This window comes from Penicillium chermesinum (assembly GCF_028974085.1).
Source record: "Penicillium chermesinum strain IBT 19713 chromosome Unknown utg000002l:1.0-5270490.0:1.0-5274688.0, whole genome shotgun sequence".
Lineage (NCBI taxonomy): Eukaryota > Fungi > Ascomycota > Eurotiomycetes > Eurotiales > Aspergillaceae > Penicillium > Penicillium chermesinum.
The window spans coordinates 2,034,164-2,054,577 of record NW_026695312.1 but is presented as its reverse complement, the minus strand read 5'-3'; the positions used below and the strand labels follow the sequence as shown (position 1 = coordinate 2,054,577).

The 20,414-nt window shown below is 51.1% G+C and overlaps 7 protein-coding genes across 7 annotated transcripts; 4 read left to right on the top strand and 3 right to left on the bottom strand.

The window, feature by feature from the left end:
• Nucleotides 1–125: 125 nt before the first annotated feature.
• On the top strand, nucleotides 126–1,450 carry N7468_001583 (mitochondrial 54S ribosomal protein mL38; the record flags this gene model as incomplete). Its single annotated transcript, XM_058470880.1, has 2 exons — nucleotides 126–651; nucleotides 726–1,450. The coding sequence occupies 2 exons, from the start codon at nucleotides 126–128 to the stop codon at nucleotides 1,448–1,450; spliced, it is 1,251 nt and encodes a 416-aa protein (XP_058334021.1).
• A 277-nt stretch (nucleotides 1,451–1,727) lies between these two features.
• On the bottom strand, nucleotides 1,728–2,271 carry N7468_001582 (putative mitochondrial inner membrane protease subunit 1; the record flags this gene model as incomplete). The annotated part of the gene is made up of 2 exons (XM_058470879.1): nucleotides 1,728–1,808; nucleotides 1,903–2,271. 2 exons carry the CDS (start codon nucleotides 2,269–2,271, stop codon nucleotides 1,728–1,730), a joined length of 450 nt encoding a protein of 149 aa, XP_058334020.1.
• A 690-nt stretch (nucleotides 2,272–2,961) lies between these two features.
• Nucleotides 2,962–3,776, bottom strand: N7468_001581 (OBAP family protein; the record flags this gene model as incomplete). The annotated part of the gene is made up of 3 exons (XM_058470878.1): nucleotides 2,962–2,993; nucleotides 3,045–3,500; nucleotides 3,536–3,776. 3 exons carry the CDS (start codon nucleotides 3,774–3,776, stop codon nucleotides 2,962–2,964), a joined length of 729 nt encoding a protein of 242 aa, XP_058334019.1.
• A 570-nt stretch (nucleotides 3,777–4,346) lies between these two features.
• Nucleotides 4,347–5,034, bottom strand: N7468_001580 (uncharacterized protein; the record flags this gene model as incomplete). The annotated part of the gene is given in 3 exon segments (XM_058470877.1): nucleotides 4,347–4,442; nucleotides 4,456–4,797; nucleotides 4,867–5,034. The coding sequence occupies 3 exon segments, from the start codon at nucleotides 5,032–5,034 to the stop codon at nucleotides 4,347–4,349; spliced, it is 606 nt and encodes a 201-aa protein (XP_058334018.1).
• Nucleotides 5,035–13,321: 8,287 nt separating this feature from the next.
• Nucleotides 13,322–14,467, top strand: N7468_001579 (uncharacterized protein; the record flags this gene model as incomplete). The annotated part of the gene is made up of 1 exon (XM_058470876.1): nucleotides 13,322–14,467. The coding sequence occupies one exon, from the start codon at nucleotides 13,322–13,324 to the stop codon at nucleotides 14,465–14,467; it is 1,146 nt and encodes a 381-aa protein (XP_058334017.1).
• A 438-nt stretch (nucleotides 14,468–14,905) lies between these two features.
• Nucleotides 14,906–17,904, top strand: N7468_001578 (Hydroxyacylglutathione hydrolase; the record flags this gene model as incomplete). The annotated part of the gene is made up of 12 exons (XM_058470875.1): nucleotides 14,906–15,025; nucleotides 15,091–15,230; nucleotides 15,343–15,792; nucleotides 15,854–16,083; nucleotides 16,789–16,876; nucleotides 16,936–17,007; nucleotides 17,061–17,094; nucleotides 17,147–17,357; nucleotides 17,413–17,504; nucleotides 17,554–17,688; nucleotides 17,743–17,769; nucleotides 17,821–17,904. The coding sequence occupies 12 exons, from the start codon at nucleotides 14,906–14,908 to the stop codon at nucleotides 17,902–17,904; spliced, it is 1,683 nt and encodes a 560-aa protein (XP_058334016.1).
• A 468-nt stretch (nucleotides 17,905–18,372) lies between these two features.
• N7468_001577 (putative NAD+ kinase) lies at nucleotides 18,373–20,134 on the top strand (the record flags this gene model as incomplete). The annotated part of the gene is made up of 4 exons (XM_058470874.1): nucleotides 18,373–18,417; nucleotides 18,478–19,582; nucleotides 19,643–19,919; nucleotides 19,978–20,134. 4 exons carry the CDS (start codon nucleotides 18,373–18,375, stop codon nucleotides 20,132–20,134), a joined length of 1,584 nt encoding a protein of 527 aa, XP_058334015.1.
• Nucleotides 20,135–20,414: the final 280 nt, after the last annotated feature.

Below are 20,414 nucleotides of genomic sequence, written 5' to 3'. Positions count from 1 at the left end.
GAGGCGGTGGGTGCCAGCAAAACTCGAAGGCCTCGCGCAGAACTCTGAAAAAGTTCCCCCCCGAAGACAAGAATACCCTCCGTCCACTCCACTCCCTCCCTCACCCACCCTACCATCTCTCTACCATGGCTCATTGCGAGCGGGTAGCGAAGCCTGTGCTTCAATGCCTTCGCAATTCATACACACGAGCCTTGCCTGGCATTCAGCTTCAGGCACGTGGCTTCCAGTCATCTGCTGTAGTCGGAGATGCGCAGCCCGAGCAGCAGCCATTCCATAAAGCCCCGGATCCGGCACTAGTGTCAAGTCCTCGGCTTGAAAGGCGCTTGATGCGACAGGGTGTCTCTCCCATTGGATCCCGCCGTCGCCGTGCAGCACTCCAGACCTCCGAAGGCATCCCATTCGAACAACTGCCCTATCAATGCTTCCAGGAGGCCCGGAATATTCTCCAGGCAGACCGTGCCGAGAAACTTGAGGAGATTGAGAAGATGCGTCAGAAGATTGCCTATCAGGAGGCTCTCTCGCCAGAGGAGGCTGGTGGAGAGAACGCGAAGAAGTCCCGTGTGACTGCGATGCGGCTGCACTTAGAGCGCCTCAAGATCTCAGCGGACATCAATGATCCATTGGTGAAGCGCAAGTTTGAAGATGGCCAAGGTACGGCCTTCCCCTTTCCTCCTGTATATATATCACAGGATGCATTCAAAACTAATATATTGGTTTCGTCGCAGGTGACATGAGCAAACCGATCTACCGCTACCTGACTGATAGAAAATGGCGAGAATACCGACGCAAGCTTCTCGTCCAACGTATCACACAAATGAAGGTTATCCCAGATGTCCTTGCCCACTGTGATCCCGTTGTCGACGCCAAACTATACTTCGGAAGGCGCCAGGTCCAGCCGGGCGACTTCGTGGAGGCCAAGACTAGCATGGAAGTGCCTAAGCTTAATGTGCAAATGTTTGAGGCTGGAGAGAAATTAGTCACTATTGCTGTCGTCGACCCTGACGTCCCTAATGTGGAGAAGGACAGTTTCGACTTCCGGACACACTATCTTGCTGTGAATGTGCCCCTCTCAGCTACTTCTCCTCGGATCGACCTCTCCCAGCTTTCAACTGACTTTCAGGTGGTTCTGCCCTGGCTCCCGCCTGTTGCGCAGAAGGGCAGCCCTTATCACCGTCTGTCTGTTTTCATCATGGAGCAGAAGGATGCTAAAGCGCTTGATTATGCAGCTGTCAAGGCCCAATCGGCCAGCCGCGAGCAGACCCTCCTTCGCACCCTCGAGTCCCGATACCAGCTGAAGGCCATCGGAGCTCATCTGTTCCGTACCCAGTGGGACGAGACCACGGCAGAAGTCATGCAAGCAATTGGTTTCAGCGGATCGGATATGGAGCTGCGCCGCAAGAGGGTCGAGCCTCTTCCATACAAGAGAAGAAACCCTTCGAGTTTCCGTTAAACGGGCCGTGTAATCTTAGATCTCCTATCCCAGCATTTGTCGCGAGTATAAATTTGTATTGTACAATTGAATGTATGAATATGCACCTCAGGACGAAGCCCCGTTTTATATCCGTATCTGAGAACCCCAAACTCCATGTAGATGCTAGATCGCGCTTGTTTTCAGAGATGGTCGTGCAGCTATTCTTCTTCCACTTGCGCTGGTTCCAAAGAATTGCGCACCCATTTTGCCCGCCACGGCGGCCAGACACGTGCCACGACTTTCCCATTGATAAGACCTAAGGGTATTGGCCCATACATTCTGGAATCCCTCGACCAGGCAGATTATCGCCGCATACGTATGCGTGGCCCGTAGGAACCTGGAAGCAACAAAGTAGAGCGTTAGCCAATCGCAACCCCATAACCAATCACGCGCAATCTCCAGTAGCGGATTGAAATTCACTCGAAACATACCTGGATCATACTAGTAGATATCCCCGCGTCCTCGCTGAGCGGCGGGTCGCTACAGACAAAGTCTCCGGGCATTCCCACGACTCGCTTGGCGGCTTGCATTTCTAAGAAAGTCGGGTGGCGGAAACGAACAATATCGCCAACCTGAACGTCTTTTCCATGCCTGTAATGGCGCGATACAAGGAGCCAGTCCCCCCGCTGGTTGAGGGTTGGGTACATCGAGGGCCCGTCGGAGAGTTCGATGATTGCAAACTTGTAGCGAAAGTACAGGTAAGAGCTACCTATACCGCTGGCAAACCAGACATACTTGATCGCAGTCCGTGGCTTGATCTGCGGTTTGATCCTCAGGAGGCTTCTGAGTATTCGCTCCATCACAGGCGCTGTGTGGGCATGCTTTGATCAGGCCACTGAGTTCCTCTCCGATATGTTTCTCTGCCTGTGATTTCGGGTGTTGATATGTCATGTGACTCGGAGGTCCACCGCCCACTTAAATTTCAGTTTTTGCTGCTTGCCTGCTTCCTTTCTCTCTAAAGCTCCATCCAACGAACCACGAAGCACGCTGATGAAACAGTCGCAATTACCGGTGTTTGTGTTTGTGTTGCCGGTGCCAAGACCCCACCCAAGTTGATCGCTCATGAATGTATGAGGGTATCAAGATCCTGGGTTTTCGGACAGCGAACACTAATTCTCCAATCTCATCCTTATTACAACGTAGACCCTTATGGATACCTCGCTTCTACATAAGCTAGAGCTTGCCGTCGCCGAAATTCAACACCAGGACGCGCAAGTGTGGACAATGAAGCAAGAATAACATACCTGGCGGTAGTCTACTACCTGCCATCCCCCAATTAGTTTCATTCTTGACCCCATTTCATTATGGGACTGGGTCTTTGAAGCTGGTGCCGTGGGGAGACATCCGTTCGAGATACACATGTCAATTCAATTTGTTTGATCTTCATATCTTTCGCAGAATACTGCTTCTCTCTGGTCACTACTAGTATGGACCAGACGTCAATTCTTTAGCATGCGCCCCCTCCCCACCTCTTGACACAGTATCAGCATCTAGAGATCGTTAGCGATTGCAGCCACATCGTCTGGACGAGGGGATAGAGATCAGATTCATCTCCATTGGTGTCGCAACTTACCAGGATGCTTCTCAACAGGTGCAATTCCCTCCCTGTTCTTCGCTTTCTGCCGATGATCCACACCAAACCTCTCATTCCTATCCTGGAGTAAACCGTCCAAACCGCCAGGGTGGGCTGATTTCACGCTCTCGGGGGTCGTGAAACTTCCCATCAACTGGGGCAGCCCAAGAGGTACAACGTCTCCCCGATCAACCTGCCAGAAGTGAAAGGTCTTGCCGTATAATGGGGCGATATCTTTCATTTCAGACGTTTCCGCGGTATCCCATACGGCACTGGGCACGCCTGCTGGTGCAGGCATAACGAGCATACCGCTCTTGACCTCAAATTCATGGGAATGCCACAGCTTGCGCTCTTCAGATGGGAGTGTTTCAAATAGGCGAGGCGATACCATGTATTCTACGCCGATGAGACGAGCGTTGGCATGGGGCGAGTCATATATGAGGCATTGCCGGACGTCTGCTCAGGAATTTTCGTTAGATCTCGGTCATTACCAGGCCTTAAGTCGGCTGTGATCTCTGCTGTACCTTCTGTCAAGTGTGTGCAGTAGTGATTAGCCTCGACGCAACGTGACGGGTCGTTGGCGTAGACGTGGAATGCGTTCAGATGGGCGCAGATCTGCTTCACAGGGGTGAAATTTTGGACCATGGATGCACCGGTTTCGAGCACATGGCTTTTTGTAGTTAAGGGATCTCCTGGGACCCCTTTGGTCTCCTTTCCAGTGTTCGTGGCCATAGTTGAGGTCGTCGTAAGCTCTACTGGCTGTGCTGGGTCAGAATTCCCGGACTTTCTTGGCTATCGTCTGCGACTGAACCACGCAGGCTTTTTAAAGGTAGCAAACGGATTCTTGTAATGTGACCACTATATCACTTATAATGACCTCATGCGCCGACCGTTTGAATGGTACTAGTAGGTTTTCCATGTCCACCTTCAGGTTTGCGCGCTTCTATATACCATGGGCTGACGTCACAATGATATTCTCTGCCTCGTAGCTCTAACATCTCAAACCTCGGTCGGCTTGACTACCCTTCAAGCTGCAATCTTACTACTTTTGATGAGCGAAAGGACAGGCAACCTCCCAACTCCACCCATGGAACCGGACTGCTCCTGCTGTACGCCGACCGCGCCCGGCACGCCGATATATTACATCCAATCTAGTTCACATCCACTTGGGCATATTAACTCTAGTTCATGCAAGATGACTTGACAAACCGATCTTTGACTCTGTCTGGTTATTCCTGAGCAATAAGAAGCTTTGGAGCAACTTCCTTCGTCCGGTCTAATGCTTTCCGCTGGAGAACAGGCTCAACGCTGATCCGCGAAACACCGATGGGACAATGCGGCAACTGCCAACCCATCCGAGGTCTTCGACGCATTCAGTCGACCGTCTGCTTGGACACGCTTTGTCACTTACCTGGGTGATTCTTCCCGGTGCAGATCCGCCCAGAGAAAACAGTGGTAGCCCCAGCAGATATGTCTTACCGCGCTCGATAGTCCCGTCAAGCTTGCCTCCGTTCAGCAGGACATCGCAGCGTGTATTAATCGCAAGATGCGGGACAATAGAATCCTTTGTCGCTTGTAATGCCTCCTGGATTCGGTTGCTAGCCTCTGCTTTGCTGTGTAATTTCTTTGTTTCACTGTCGACGTCGTCCAGGTTAATTCCAAAGACGCCGGTTTCGATTAATTCTTTCGCAATTGAAGCGAGCTGTGCTCCACAGCCGTCTCGTGCATCCACTTTGACAGCTCTTCGCAGATGCTAAATGGCGCTTGCAATATCTCTGGCTGACCAGAGCAGTTCCTTGCAGCTCAGCTTATCATCGCTCACACCGGCAGCCTCTGCCACAGCGCAGTTTCCAGTGGCAACCGCCTTGCATTGGGGCAGAGATGCGATTACCTTCATAGAGACCCCGTCAACTATATTTGCAAGAATGACGGGCTGATAGGTCTTATGCAAAGCTTTGAGCTCCTTTGCCAAGATGTGTCGGGGGCTCATGAGGATGGGGATATGTTGGCCGTGAATACTTCCTCACCTTAGCTCAGTATACAGATTGGAAACAGTTTACAGTACTACCCTGCACGATCCTTGACATCCTTCCCAGGCCTGTCATTGAGAGCTCTATGATTTTCGCATGGGCTTGCCTGTGTTCAATTATTCATAGAAGGCGCCCCGAGCAGAATCGCGTAAGATTCTCAAACATTGGTTCTAGAGTCGAAGAGTTGTTGATTTGGTCCTGGATGTTGAAGGGTATTCAAGTTCTCCCGAGTACTGCATGGTATCACTAGCGCATCCCACTCTCATGCTATTGATCGGAGGAGGCAGCAGCTTCGATGGCTATCTTCAAGATCTTCGGTCATACTGTATAGCATCAGCCTGTCGAATACAGAGAACAGAGCCTTGCATCACTCGACACTACGAAGGTAGTATGATCTGGATTCGATATCTCAAGCTAGCTCGAGACTTCGAGTCCAGGCTGATGTCACTACATAGCGAGTCCGAGCGGGTCGGCGTACTCGAACGTCATGATATAGCCTCGTGAAGTTGAATGCGAGGCGGGATTGCCAGTGCATTGGACCTCTCCAACTTGAGTCTTGAAGTTTCCTCAGGTCAAAGAGCGAATTCTGTGAGGGATATGCAACATGAACGCAATAGCACCTAGTTCGTTGGATGTATTGTTTCAAGATCAGAGTGAAATCGTTCATGCATATAAGATAGATAATACTGCCCAGGTGTATACGTTGCTTGCCGTTGTCAAGGCCATTCATCAGTGACAATCGGTCCAGGGATCCCGAGAATTGAATATGCACCTGCACTGGTGTTTCGACAGGATGCTTGATGCATCAAATCCCCGTACATGCAGCAGTGTAGTAGGACCTCTTGTGACGTGAAGCGTTGTGCTCGCTTTCCCCCTTACCTCGGGTGTCACAACCTCGATCAAAACTTCATAAATAGATCGATTTCAGATCCAAATCCCAGCACATTGCATATTATTGCAAGCTACTGTCAACCGGAAGCAAGCCAAGTTCAGCAAAACCTGGACGCAGATCTAACCTGCAACACCCATGCAGCCCAGTTCTAAGCTGCATACCTTGCATGGCTGCGATCCAAACCTCCCGCCTCCCCAAGAACCAGACTCAGACCAGGGAGTACTGTAATCCTCGGCCCCAGCCTTACAGTATGGGTGCTAGCATCTTGGCTTTGCCTCCATCAACTGGGCCTATTCAACTATCCGCAGACTTTGTTTACGCAGCCGAGTCTACCGTGCCATTCTTCCCCCTACTCCTTGCTCCATAACGTAACCCCCCCACCCTTTTTGCACATTCGAGTCCACCATAACTGGAAAACCATGGGTCCCTGGTCCTCCAGAACCCCGAAGAAACCCTTCCATACTCGCAACAGCCAAGATGCCTAACAGTGGAGCAGAGACACATGATCCATTGATCGGCCGATGCAGCTGCGCCAAAAACGCGACCATATACCGGTCGATCTTTTCACAGGCTAATGATTCGTCAGCACTAAGGCTGCGTGGATCCCGAGAAATGGGGCGAAAGGGGTGAAGAGGGGGGAAGATGGGTGGAGATGGGCGGAAGAGTGCCCGGAGCTCGCACTGCATTCTGGCAGTTTCTCTGCCGGAAGAAACATTAAGGAGACAGGAGAGGTTTCCAGTTTCCCCGTTAGGAAAAGTGATTGGTATCTCCACTAGGATCTACAGAACTTGGAGAATGGGAAGAGAAAAACTTATTTTGCGCTAGTTCCGCTCGAAAGCCCCAAATTTGACGGTCGGGCAGGACGGGATAACTGGGGCTTGACTGGTTTATGGAAGTCCGCGGTACGGGAGTCTTCCATGTTTGCGTCGACCCTTTAGGGAAGGGATGCTCGTGGTGGAGTAAGGCGGGTTGCAGGTCCTCGGCGTAGGATTTCCACTGTTATAGTACAGTGCAGTTGAAGATCGGTCTCGTTTCTCGTTCCGGGAGGGGTTGGACTCTAGCGGTCGATCCACAGGCCCAATCGGTGAGGGTTGGGGGTGTTGTGCTAAAGGAAAGAAGCCGCGAGCTAAGGGAGTCCAAGTTAGTGAGTAGCAACTGCATGCGTAGTCTCAGGGGATCTTGTTGGACAAGGCTGATCTATCTCCGAGGTCTTCCGTCCTGAGTATACTAACAAAACGCAAAGCCGCTAGGCCTGGCCATCGGCCTTTTGGGATTGGCAAGGTCCACCAGATTGCTTGCGTGGTCTGGTTCACGAGACTAGCCTGGTAAGATTTCCTCACTAGCCTGTAAGCCACCACATGGTTGCCCCGGTCCGAATTTGGATAGCGCAGCCTTTAGTATTGATTAACATACGCAACTATACAAGCTCTGTGTTTCATTCTGCGGCAGCTGATGAAGAGATGGGGGCTCAAAAGGATCAAGTAACACGACGTGGACTCGAGATCTCTTCTTGACACACCTCGGCAGTAAGTCATTAACTAGTTAGTTACCTTCTAAGTTGACTTATGCGTACATGTTAGATAACGGCACAATCGGCATTGAACGACCACAAGTATAGGCCTCAGCGTTACACCATTCAGAGTTTTCCCTGCTTTGACGGGGCGGATTAATGACTCATAACGCTATAAACCCTATGCGCTGTTACCACGGAAGGCCCGAATCACGAAGTCCAGGCGTCGTCATTGTTTTGAGGTTTGGGACTTTATCTAGAATTCGCCACCATCGACACAGCTCCCCGCAGCCGCTTAGATAAAAATAGAGAAGCGCCCGATTCCGTTGGGAAGGCGGTATTCTTAGAAGAATTGTCTCGTTCGTCCCGCAAGCAAGTAACCGCAATTAGCGTTGAATGAATCGGATTCAAGGCGCTGAGATAGTTTCATCTTACTGTATGGGAAGGAATACTAGTAGTTGGCACCCCACCTTAAAACGGGCTATGGGCGCTAAGCCTGGCTGACGAGGGGGCGACATACTACGTAAGCTCAGACATGGGCAAGGGTATAGTTTTGCGCCGCTACTAACTACGAGTGATTATTGGGTAGTCCAGCTACTCTGTGGGTGGTCACGAAAGGCGTCCGACTACACTGTGTACGGCCTGTCGGGCTGGTGCCACCGGCGTACGGTGGGACACACCACCGCGGTGCTAATCTCGAAAGGCCTCAAAGGAGGGGCAACTCATCAAGTCCATCAGAAGACCGGTGTAGGCATCTAAGTTTTCAATAGTTCCGTGTCCCGCATTCGAACTCTCGAAAAACCGGCCAAGTCAAAGCGCGATAGACTCCTCCGTAGGCCCGCCATTACGTTTGACGTTAGCTATTTCAGCCGCCTATGCTGTGTACCCTGGCCTAGCATAGGAAGATGTACCTCTCAACTGGGAGTCGATCGCCGAGGGGCAAACCCCTCTTTTCTTTCCGGTAGTATAAAGTTAAGTCTCCATCACACGCATGCCAACTGGTGATTACCACCATGCCTTGCGGCATGTGCCATCTTGCTGCAGTACTGGGCCACTTTGCAGCTCCTTAAGTCCCTTTAGCTGTGCTATGCGCTGATTGCCCCCTCTGGAAAGGGAGGTGGGGAATAGGATGTAGCGCAGGAGAGGCATGCTTGGGTGTTACAACGTGTGATAAAATCCACCTTCAATATGATTGTGAGGATCAGCCGGGCGGCCCCCCCCTCCCCCTCCCTTTCCCCTCTGGGATAGGGACGAAAGGTGGCCGTGTAGAGTCTCAAGTCTACAATGTACTCTTGTAGAGATAGCTGATCTGCCAATTGTGGTCGAGTGTGAAGATGGACATGTCGCAGCTGATTTGGGGCGGACTGGGTGGAGAACCCCACCTCGTCGTTCAAAAAGAAACCTGGGGAGTTCAGGCGCCCCTCTGGGCAAGTGTAGCACATGGATTATTGGAGGGAGAGAAACCAAACTGGCGAGGTGCATGATTGGCCCAACCCCTGATCTTGACCGCTTCCCGAGATTTTGACGGGCGTGCGAATGGGGGAATGGGGGGCCTGCTTGGGGCTTGGGGCTTGGGGCTTGGGACTTGGGACTTGGAAACTTGGCGAGCACCAGTACCTTTTAGACCCGTTGAAACTTCTGGGCCTTTTCCTCGCCCAGTATGCTGCTGTCTGACGGATAGGTTTCTCATCGGGCCAGACCATCTCGACCCACTTACACCTGGGCCTTGCGTGGCGTCGCGCCTCAACTCTCTGAACTTCGTGACTTCCTCCCGCTTGGAGGTCGCCTGCATGAAAGCCCGGACTGTGCCCGACGCCGGCGCACGGGTAAATCCGAGTGGGAACTCTATCGTCGGAATCTTACGATGACGAAATCCCTTTTGCGGCTGTGATGCTTGCGGATCAGCCTGCAGAGGGCCCCCGAGGCGTTATGTGCGTTACGAGCTCGTATCTAACCGATCGGGAGGAGAGTCCAGACTGGAAGCCAATCTGCATATCGGACTGGTATAGGTCCAAAGGCCGCATAATTAGCACGTAGTTTGATTCTCAAGCACAGTCTTTGCTTGCGTTGCCAGCCTATCGGGGAACGGCAGGCAGCTTCGGCCCTTTTTTTCCGCCACGGTTAGCTTCGTATAGTACGAAATCCTGTCCTTCCCCTAGTGCAGGTTTCTCAAAAAAGCAAAAAAAAAAAAGAAAAAAAAAAGCATTGCACACGATAGTCCCTATGCCCTATGAGGTGCCTCATTCGGAGGATAATCGGATCCCACCTGAGCTTCGGATCGTCGCAAAAGGACTTCCCCCTTTCCTCGTCCTAACCCCTTCGAAGTTTTTCCGCCCTTGTACGAACCAAGCATGAAGGAGCAAGGCCAAAAGTGTTGGGATCCCTCCGAGCCCCCTCTCCTGTACATAATAAGACGGAAGGGACGACGTAATCAAAAAATTACTCTGATGGGAAACTCGACCGAGAGGGGAATTGCTCATCACGGGTGAGATATGCTAGCTCCTGCTAGTCACTATCGAGCGGCCCTGGATATCATCGTGCACGGCTCCCTATAGGGGGGGGGGGTGGTCATCTGCTGCTACACACTTAAAGAGTGATGACATGGCACTAAGGCAAGCCAGATTCTTGAACCCGTAGCTCCTCCCGCTGCATCCATGGGGCTGGAATTTTAAGGCTAACAAAGCTAAGAAGGAGGGAGGGGATCATACGGACTAATCACAAGGCTCGAGTGAAACATCTAGAAGACCAAGGAAAGCAGGATCTGCCCCGTTTATCTCCCCTTTCGGGAATTAGGAATGGAGGTCGCTCAGCACCAGGAACCATAGGAAATCAGCATTCGCCGGAACTTTAGGCGAGTGGCGGAGGGCCAACAGGAAGACGCAAAGCCAACTGATCAGCCTTGATCGATCAAAGTATATACAAATTAAGTCTCGGAAAGTGCCCGCCCATAGCTACGGTTCTACGGAGATTGGAGTGTTGACCTGGTTCTTTGTTAACCTCTTGCTTATGCAGGATAGATTGTCCAAGGCTCTCCAAGAAACTCTTTTTGTTTTTTCGTCCCATCGCATTAGTGACACGCTATTTGTTTGTATCACCAGGCGAGTGTTTTAATTTTTAATGAAATTTTTTTTTAATCCTCCCCCCCCTAGTCTTGTTTTGTTTTTTACTGATTTCTTTTCGGCCACAATTATTGGGAGCTACTCCCGGATCCCCCACATGTGAAGCACTGGATCTGAAGTAAGGAACAGGCCTTTTCGAGATTGACGGCCTAAGCTGAATAGGCATCTGTGCCGCCGGGCTGGGCAGCTTCTGGAAATTGATGACTGACTCCCATTGCCCCACTTGCAAGTGGCCCCTGCAGAGCAGGAAGTGGACCGCTGCATCATGCGTCCCGAGTGTTCTTGGGTCGCTTCGTGTGATAATGATGTGGACAAAGAGTGGGTTTGTATTTTTGCATGGTACGCGACCTGGGCTGCTATAGGTTGATCCCTGCTTGGCCACTAACGGTGTTTGTATCAGTCCTATTCAAGGCATCTTCTGAGACAAGGAAAAGCGGATAGAGCTCATGGGGACGCTAGAGATAATTGGAAGGGCCAAGATCCCAACAATCTGCCAGTGAGCGCCCGAGAATAGACAGTCCCTCCAGAAGGCCCAGGAGACCCAGAAGACCCAGAAGACCCATGGGCATCACCATGTCAAGGCCGTTCATCCGGAGGGTCCGGGCGTAGGAACCCGCTTGGCAGAGGCGCTAAGCACGATCAGATCCGCCCACGTTATACCGTTTGTCCCGTTTTCCCTTTTTTAAACTCCACCTAATCTGCTCAAGGCGGGTCTCTTTGGCGCCCTCGTACTCGCGAGATCCTGGGATCCTGGAATCCTTAAATCCTTGCTGGGATTCGGCAATGTAGCAATGCAGCGACGCAGGGAACTGGTCACATCTCGGTTCTTTGCTTGTTCAACTGTTATCCTAGTAAGCACACCATAGGAACCTCAAAAACAAGTACTGGTATGGGTACTAGACAGGGGTCTAGGTCGACCTCGAGACGCTTAGTGGCTGGAACCCCAAAAACTTTGATCAAATGAGCTCAACTTGAAATCACATCGGGGGGGGGCTCCACGTTTCAACGCTTACAATTGCCGAGCTCTCCGCCCCAGTCACCATAACAAGCCCTGGGCTAGAGCTCAGGCTACCCGGCTCTGAATGAAACAGGTCCACTGCGACAGCGCGTAGCCATGCATGACAGTTACGGCGTACAAACCGTACTTGTGGACTCATGTGATGGGGGAAGAGTGATCATGTTGATCTTGAAAATGCAGGTAACCAACTGAGCAATAAATCCAGGCGCCGATGATTGGCTCAATCATCCCTCTTTTCTAGGATCGGAACAAAAACGAAGGGTGGCGATGATGCATCTCCTGCATAATGTCCGGCTGGGTTGAAAGCGCATGCAGCGGAGAAAAGAGCCACGGCTATGCACGGTACGAGATACAAAGCTGTTGCCAGCCCCTCGACTCTATAGATCCAGGCGCATGGTATCCAAGCCCCCCAAAAAGGAAAGAAAAAAAAAGTATACAGAAAAATACGATTATTAAACCCAAAATTAATCTAGACTGCATGGGAAGAGGATCCGTGACAAAGCCACCACTATGACGGAGTCCTCGCCGGCAAACCCCCCCACAAGGGTTACTGGGACTCCACCTGGAAAAGCCCGCCTACAGGTCAGAGGATGATCTTGAGAGCTCATCACATTGTACGGAGTAACCCTCGCGTAAATGGGGGAGGAACGCTATGGGCCCTACTCTTTTACCCGGAAAACGAAAGGGTCCTTTTTCGCATTCTTATTGCAGGGCTGATCAATCTCCGGTGAAACGAAGGAACAGCAAAACCGGTCCAGGGCGGGCGCTGCTCCAACTCTGGAAGTTAGGACCGCGGATCGCCTTGGATTGTTTACAAGCATTCCATAGTCTGAGGGCCCAGGGACTATGGCACTATGAAACTGGGAAAGAAACTACAAAGTACCGAATGAGAAAACCAAGAACCTAGAAAGGAGAAGTATGTGGGTAAGAAAGCCACCGGAAAAGGGGAAGGGGGGAACAAATAAAGAATTCCCAAAAATCGTCCCCCCACCCGCAAAAAAATAGTTAATTAACACACTAACACAATTCTCGGAAAGGACTGAAAAAGAAGGGGGGCGAGAAAAAAAAAAATAGCCCGGAAGGATAAGCCCCAAGCACAGACGACTTTACAAAACCATTCGGTCGGATCCCAAAGAGAGTGGAGTCGAACCAGGCATTCATCTGTTTGTTGGAGGCGCTAACTATGACTCTTCCCCATGTTCGCCTCAAAAGCATGTTCCACGCACTACGACGTATGGGTCCGATTATCCTCTCTTTTGGGTATAGTGCATTCTAGATATACATCCTCCGGAATATTCCTGGGTCCTGGCCGAAACGGTGGAACGCCCATCTGATTCATCATGGATTCGACCCGTTCCATGGCCCTGTGGTTCGTGGGCTAGGCTCCTTTCGTTAGTGTCAACGTCGTGTCATCCTAGCATGTGCGGTGGGATCGTGGAGCTGGGGCGGGTGGTAGATCGCCAGCCCTGGATTCCCTTTATAATAATCGCCTGCTGGCCGTGTTTGACCCTGGATCTCCGTCCCGTCTAAGCTGTTCTTTAAAACCTGCTGGTCCCATCCAGGGACTTCCCATTCGGTTACCCGTTTATATACTCCCATATCAATCTGCTTCCCCTCTCTTCCACACTCCCCCGTGGAAGGTCAACTACTCAGCCAACTACCCAGCACATTTCGCCCCCTTTTGCTGTCCTCTCATACTACCAATTATATGGCCGATTACTGTTACCCGCAGGCCTCTTCGACTGGCTCTCCGTGGTGCCCAGAAAATGCCTTGTATGACCAATCCTTCAGCATGCAAGACCTGGCCCGTGCTTTCCCTCGGCCGCGACATACTCGTGTGATGAAGCCGCGGAGTGCAGGGAACAGTCCTTCCTCAGCAGTTCGACGGAGGGCTGTTGGGAATTCCAATACTATGTATGGTCTGCCCAGCCAATATCAGTCCTCGCTGCAGGCCGCTATCCTTGCATCCGCTGCACAAAGTCAACGCCCAACTAGTTGGCATCCATCGTCCACCAGATCCCGGGGTATCTCTCACCCGCCATATGCAGCCGGCCCTCTTCCAGAGAACTATGGTGTCGATCAAATCAACGACTCAAGTCTCAACCTTCTGTCCGTTTATGCCAATGACAACACCTCCGCCTACTCGATACCTGAAGGGCCCGCGATGTCTCCAGAAGGCTACGTTCCTTTCTATCTGGACAATCAAGAGGCCACGGCACCTCTGCCCACGCCAGCACTTTCGATTCCAAGCTCGCAGGTCGAGTCAATGGCATGGGACACCGTTCCTACTCCCGCTGATTATTCAATGCAACCAACTACTTCCGACGGCTGGTCTCTCGACATGCTGTCAATGGCCAACATCCCCCCTGCGGAAACCACCTGTCCCAGCTATGTCAGTGTGCCATCCCCAGGCGACTTCAGCGGCCCCTCAACCCCCAACTTCTTGCCCATCCAGCAATTCGACGAAGTTCCCGCCCAGGCCACAAAGAACGAGAAGGAAGAAGAATTGGTCGGCATGGGCCTGTACAATCAACCGGACGGATCTTTCAGCCATTCCCAGCAGGGTCTTCTCGGCAAGGGGTTGAAGCTGGAGGACTCTTTCTGTCCATCGGACGAAGAGAAGGATGACGAAGTGGAAGAGGAGCCCGAAGCTGCCCCGCACATGGCGCCTGAGCAAGCGCCCGTGCAGCAGATGTCTCTTCCTAAACAGCCCTCCAAGCAGGCTTTGAATCTGCTCCACCGATCTTTTTTCTTTGACACAGACGATCAACTGGATCAGCAGACAATGACTGCAGCGCAGCCATTCGTCAACCTTAACCAATCGTGTATGAGCTACGGATACGGGTGGATTTGATCGGATTGACCACCCGGTTTCCGACGTTTTTCTAATTCTTTGTACTTTCGTTTAAGCGGCATGGCATAGCATGGAGTTTTCTTTTTCTTTATTTGGAGTTGGGAAGGAAACTCGAATGCATGGATACCCAGGGATCATAGGATAGTTCGAGACATTGCTCAACGCTGTTTCACTTTGTCAGTCAAAATAAATTACCAATACTCAACCCAGTACTGTTATAACATTGAATCTGCGTCAGTAGGATAAAGTGACCTGGAGCGTATACTTGCGACGGCTCTGATTGGATAACGAAAGGAATTCCCGGTCGGCAAAACTCGCCAAAAGGATTAACGATCATCCGAAAAGATTTGGTCTGCTTCAAGACAGCATATACTGGTTCAAAACTAGAATAATCTCGAAATCAGGGTTTCTTTCTAAGGACCCTCCAAGACGAGGAGTATGGCAAAAGTCATTTTCACCCCTTGGAAGACTCAGGCCCAGCTACTCAGCGTACGTGACGAGTTTTACCCGGCACCCGCCTACCATGGCCCCGACATGCGTTCTCACGCTTGCGCAATAGTAAGTCAAGCGCGTATCTGTAACCGGCCAAAAGATTGCCCGTATTCTAACGTTAGAGTGACTAGGTTGAAGCGTGGAAGTTGCGAGGAAATGTGCCGCACCACGTTGAAGCCACCGCGCTTTTGACGGATGCGATCCTTCACGATGACGCGCAAAGCAACTCCATCTTTTCGATCCGCGCCACATATTCTGCTGCTTTCTGTCGGTGAGTGTTGGCCCAGCTATCCTTTGGGGAAGGGGCGCAGGGTCTACCGTGCCTACTGCTGTCGTTGCAAAAGCAAAAGTCCTCAGCTCGGCTAAACTAACTGAGGACCCAGATTCGTGACTGGTCTCGTTGACTCGAAGATCCCCGGCGTGCGTAGAACAATGTTCCAGCGAGCTATGGATTTGGGGCTGCCAGCTTCCTTTGTCGAGCTGCGTCACGAGGCAACGCATCGTGAGCCGCCATCACTGGTGGTACTGCGCAAAGCTACACAGCGATCCCTCGAGTGGCTGTGGGATAATTACTGGGCAGGCATCGACGACATCGAGGCCATCTCAAGGCCTGAGCATGGCAATGATAGCTCATTGAAGGCAGTCCTCAGCGAGATCTTGCGAGAGTTTTCTGCTGGTTCCGGCTCCCAACAGGTCGCTAAAAAGCGGAAGCGGGACCAGGAAGTCTCTGCTGCGGCTCATATTGTTTCAATATGCAGTTCGTCCAGTGAGGCTGTACGGGTCTTGCCTAGTATCTTGCTGGAGGACTCTTTACTAGTTCCTCCGAAGAGAAAGTAAGTTTCCCATATGGAACAGGGCGCGTAATGTGCAATTGATCTCTGACTGATTTACCAGACTTGGCGAGAGCATGAGCGAAAGCTTTGACAAGTGGGACGCTGTTCTCAAAAGAATCACGGAAGGATTCCCCTCTTTCTTGATGTATCTCGCCGAAGTTCTGATTCACGGTCTGGTTTTCAACCCAAAGATGAGCTCACCACAGAATGCATCTGCAGAGGCTGTGTTCTTGTGGCTCAGCCATCTGTTGGCATCCGAGAGCTGGGAATCCCACCAGGCGCTCTGTCCACGTAGTTATATCCTAAGTGCCTGCGACGAAAGCCCCAACCATTGGGCTAAGTTGTTGGGGAACAATTACGAAAGCAGGGCCACAAGAAGGCAAAGACTGTATCGAATCCAAAGACAGTCAACCTTCCTAGTTCAAAGAAGAATGGCGTCAATACCCCAAATGCACCTTCCAGCACTACACAGATGCTGGCAGAGTATGGGTGGGAGACGGCTGAGAAGTGGGACAGTCGGCCTCTGGGCGTGACTTCGACTATGGCATGTGTATAATCTATTATCTCATATGTGCTGCTGGCAGTGCAAAAACAAAATACGATTGGCTCCTAGTAGCCTTATTCCATCTTTTATCCTAAAACCATGAACTCGCAATATCCGCTTGTCCACCCACCAATCAGAGCACACGGGTAAAACAGTGCGGATAAATGTTCGACCGGTGACGTCGATAGGTAATCAATCCGCGCCCAGGTGTCACTATATAATGAGCAATAAATTTCCCCGCTTACTGAGCTTTATCTTTACTGGTGATGAGTTTCGTAAGAGCCTTTCAAAGACTTAGTTCTCGCCCAAGGATTATCCAGCAAACAAGAGCCATGCATGTCCAATCAATTCCTATGTGTAAGTGAAGAGAGCTCTCGTGAAATGAGCCGGTCCATGCCGAGCTTCGCGCGTATCAACATGTCAATCGTGCAGCTAACGAAATTTCAACACAGGGACGGGGAAGGGCAACAACTATGCCTACCTAGTGACAGATGAGCCGACCAAGAAGTCGGTCATTATTGACCCTGCCAACCCCCCAGAGTAGGTCTGAGGTGATTATTCAGTGCTTTCATGAACACATATTAACCTAGCTCTTCTAGAGTGGCCCCAGTGCTGAAGTCTCAGATCAGCGAGGGCAAAATTGATTTGACCGCGATTATCAACACTCACCAGTGAGTTCGTCAGCTAGTAGCCTGAAGAAACATCTGCTTACAGACGAGTGCAGCCACTGGGACCACGCTGGAGGTAATGACGAGATTGTATGGCCCCTTGGAAGCTTCCATCATAACGACAGGCTCTGACACCTTCTAGCTGAAACAATTCAGCGGGCTTCAAGTCATTGGAGGCGCAAACTGCCAATCCGTTACCAAGACTCCTGCTCACGAGTCTACCTTTAAGATCGGAGAGCGGATTCTAGTAAAGGCCCTGCATACCCCGTGCCATACGCAGGACAGCATCTGCTATTTTATGCAAGATGGGGATCAACGAGTTGTATTTACTGGAGACACTTTGTTCATTGGCGGTAGGACTCCTCGATCCCACGATAGAAAGGTTTATGGCCCTAATCATTTCAACAGGCTGCGGTCGTTTCTTTGAAGGCAATGCCGCTGAGATGCACAATGCGCTGAACAAGGTACTGGCAGCCCTGCCAGACGACACCAAGGTCTACGTATGTATACTCTTACCCCTCCTGATGGTCCTGTACTCATGTCACACAGCCTGGTCATGAATACACCAAGCAGAATGTCAAGTTCTGCATCTCCGTGTCTGAGTCTGAGCCGATCAAAAAGCTTCAGGCTTTTGCGGAGGCGAACAAGGAAACCCAGGGCAAATTCACTATCGGTGACGAAAAGGTACGAGCATTGTCAATATTTCTCCAAGAATCATCCATGCTGACACTATTCTAGCTGCATAATGTATTTATGCGTGTCCAGGTAAGTAAGAACAGATGTCGATGACATTCAAGTGCTAACCTTCCAATCAAGGACCCCGAGATTCAACAAAAGGTTGGAAAAACTGATCCAGTGGACGTAATGACTGCACTGCGTGAAATGAAGAATGCGATGTAGATACTATCATCCATTGAGCATCCGCAAGCTTAATGAGACACAACTGCAAAAGAATACCAAAGGCCTCGAATCGACTGCCACTAGTAATAGTATTCTAGTAATTCGAGAAGATTTCCACATAGAGGCGACCCGCCCTCGTGAAATTACGGAAAGTCAAGGGAGCTGGCTCTTCTTGGCTCCCAAAACGGTCAATTTCGTGTCGATCTCGTGTATCTCCATTTTATCCATAAGTTATTGAGCTCAGAAGTTTTCGATGAGTCCCTAAACATGAGAAAGCGCCTTCTCCAAGAAACGATGCGCGACCGCACCGACGACGCGCGTGAAGGGGTGGACCGACGTCATACCCACTTTTCATCACCCGCTCAATCTCTCGTTCGTATTCCAAGAACAGAGCCAGACCATAATCCCATCTTGCATCGAACATGAAGCCCACTTGATTGAGCCACAACCTAGTTCAACTTCCACGCGATGGACCACAATAGTCCAATGCCGCCCCCGGCCACCACAGACGAGGTACGTCTCCCGCAAGCGCGGGGTTCTGCAGGAAACCGGGCACTGATCCAAGATTTGTAGAGCTATGGTGCGGTCAGCGACTCCGAGTCGCAGAATCATCTAGAGGTATGGTCTATCTCACCCCAGTTTGAATTTCGCAACTCCCAACCTTTCCACACGCAGATCGTCTTCTACCCCGACTCAAGCCACCGCCGCAAATCCTCCTTGGTTACGATGGACAAACCTCGGATGAAGACCTCCCCCGCCGATGCGCAAGACCGGACAACGGCCTGCTATGTACATTCTCTGCTTGCGAGCGAATGGGCGACACCTCCACTGAAGGGTGCACCGCCCGAGGTAATCCAGACACTGACGGAAAATGAGCCTCCTATTGATGCAAAGGCCGTTGGCGAAGATAACGTCGTCTCTGTCGTGGACGGTGATAACAAGATCTTGAAACCGGAACCGACAATAATTCAATCTCGCCATTTGACCAAGCGCCAACTCTCTGACATGGCCTGGAACGTTCGGAAATTGTCGAAGAAGCTGGGGAGCATCAAGCTTAAGTTGACCGTGAAGAATGTGTTTGTGGTGAGCAAGGTGTATGATGAGTCGCTGGTTAGCTTAACAAGAAAGGTGACAAAGTGGTTGCTTTCTAAAGATCGCGATGCACCTTACAATGTGTATGTGGAGCGTCGTTTGGAAACACACCCGGACTTCGGAACCCTACAACTCCTGCAGGACGAGCCGTCCGCGAAAGGGCGTTTGAGGTTCTGGGACTCGAAACTCGCCCATGACCAGCCGCATCTGTTCGATTTCGTGATTACCCTTGGTGGGGACGGCACTGTGCTCTACACTAGCTGGCTGTTTCAGCGAATCGTCCCGCCGGTCTTGTCCTTCTCGCTGGGCTCTCTCGGTTTCTTGACCAACTTCGACTTCGCTGATCATACGAAAACCCTTGAGACCGCCTTCCGGGAAGGAGTTGTCGTGAGTCTTCGGCTCCGGTTCGAATGCACCATTATGAGGAGCAAAGCTCGGGGGAAAGATCCGCGTTCAGACTCTTTTGCAAAGCGAGATCTCGTGGAAGAGTTGATCGGCGAGGAAGGCGAGGATACATTAACGCATACTCCGGATCGAGTCTATGAAATCCTGAACGATGTAGTACTTGACCGTGGACCAAACCCTAGTATGTTGCTTACCCGTGATTACTTATATCTACAGCTTGGATGTCTAACCGACCCTGCAGCCATGTCTCAAATCGAAGTGTTCGGCGATGACGAGCATTTTACTACTTTGCTTGCCGATGGAATCTGCGTTGCCACTCCGACGGGGTCGACGGCGTACAACCTTGCTGCAGGAGGCTCCCTTTCCCACCCTGACAACCCAGTGATCCTAGTCACCGCCATATGCGCCCATACACTATCTTTCCGACCAATCATTCTTCCCGATACCATAGTTCTTCGTATGGGCGTTCCCTATGATGCGCGGACAAGCTCATGGGCTAGCTTTGATGGCCGAGAGAGGTGAGACCCCTGGCTGACTTGATTTCTCTGCCCGTCAGTACTGATTCTCATCTTACAGAGTTGAGTTACACCCGGGCGACTACGTTACTGTGTCTGCCTCCAGATACCCTTTCGCCAACGTTCTGCCTCCCGGACGACGCGGAGACGACTGGGTGCAAAGCATCTCGAAGACCTTGAATTGGAACTCCCGTACGAAACAAAAGGCCTTCAAATAGGTCTACCTGCCAGGAGGTACTGAAGGCAATTTGAGGGCATGGTACCACTTAACTCCGAACATTTATCTGATTTGAATGGATTGTCTTTGGCTTGAGCGACTACTGGATAGTCCCATATGTCAAACAAATAAATGAGCTTGGAGAATAGACACGAATCCATGACAAACTCGCCTGATTTTCGATTTTCGATTTTCGATTTCGATTTTCCGATTCTTAATTTTCAATTTCCAATACGTACAAACATCTCGAGACTTCTGTCCGGTTGCTATGGCGCGGAAGC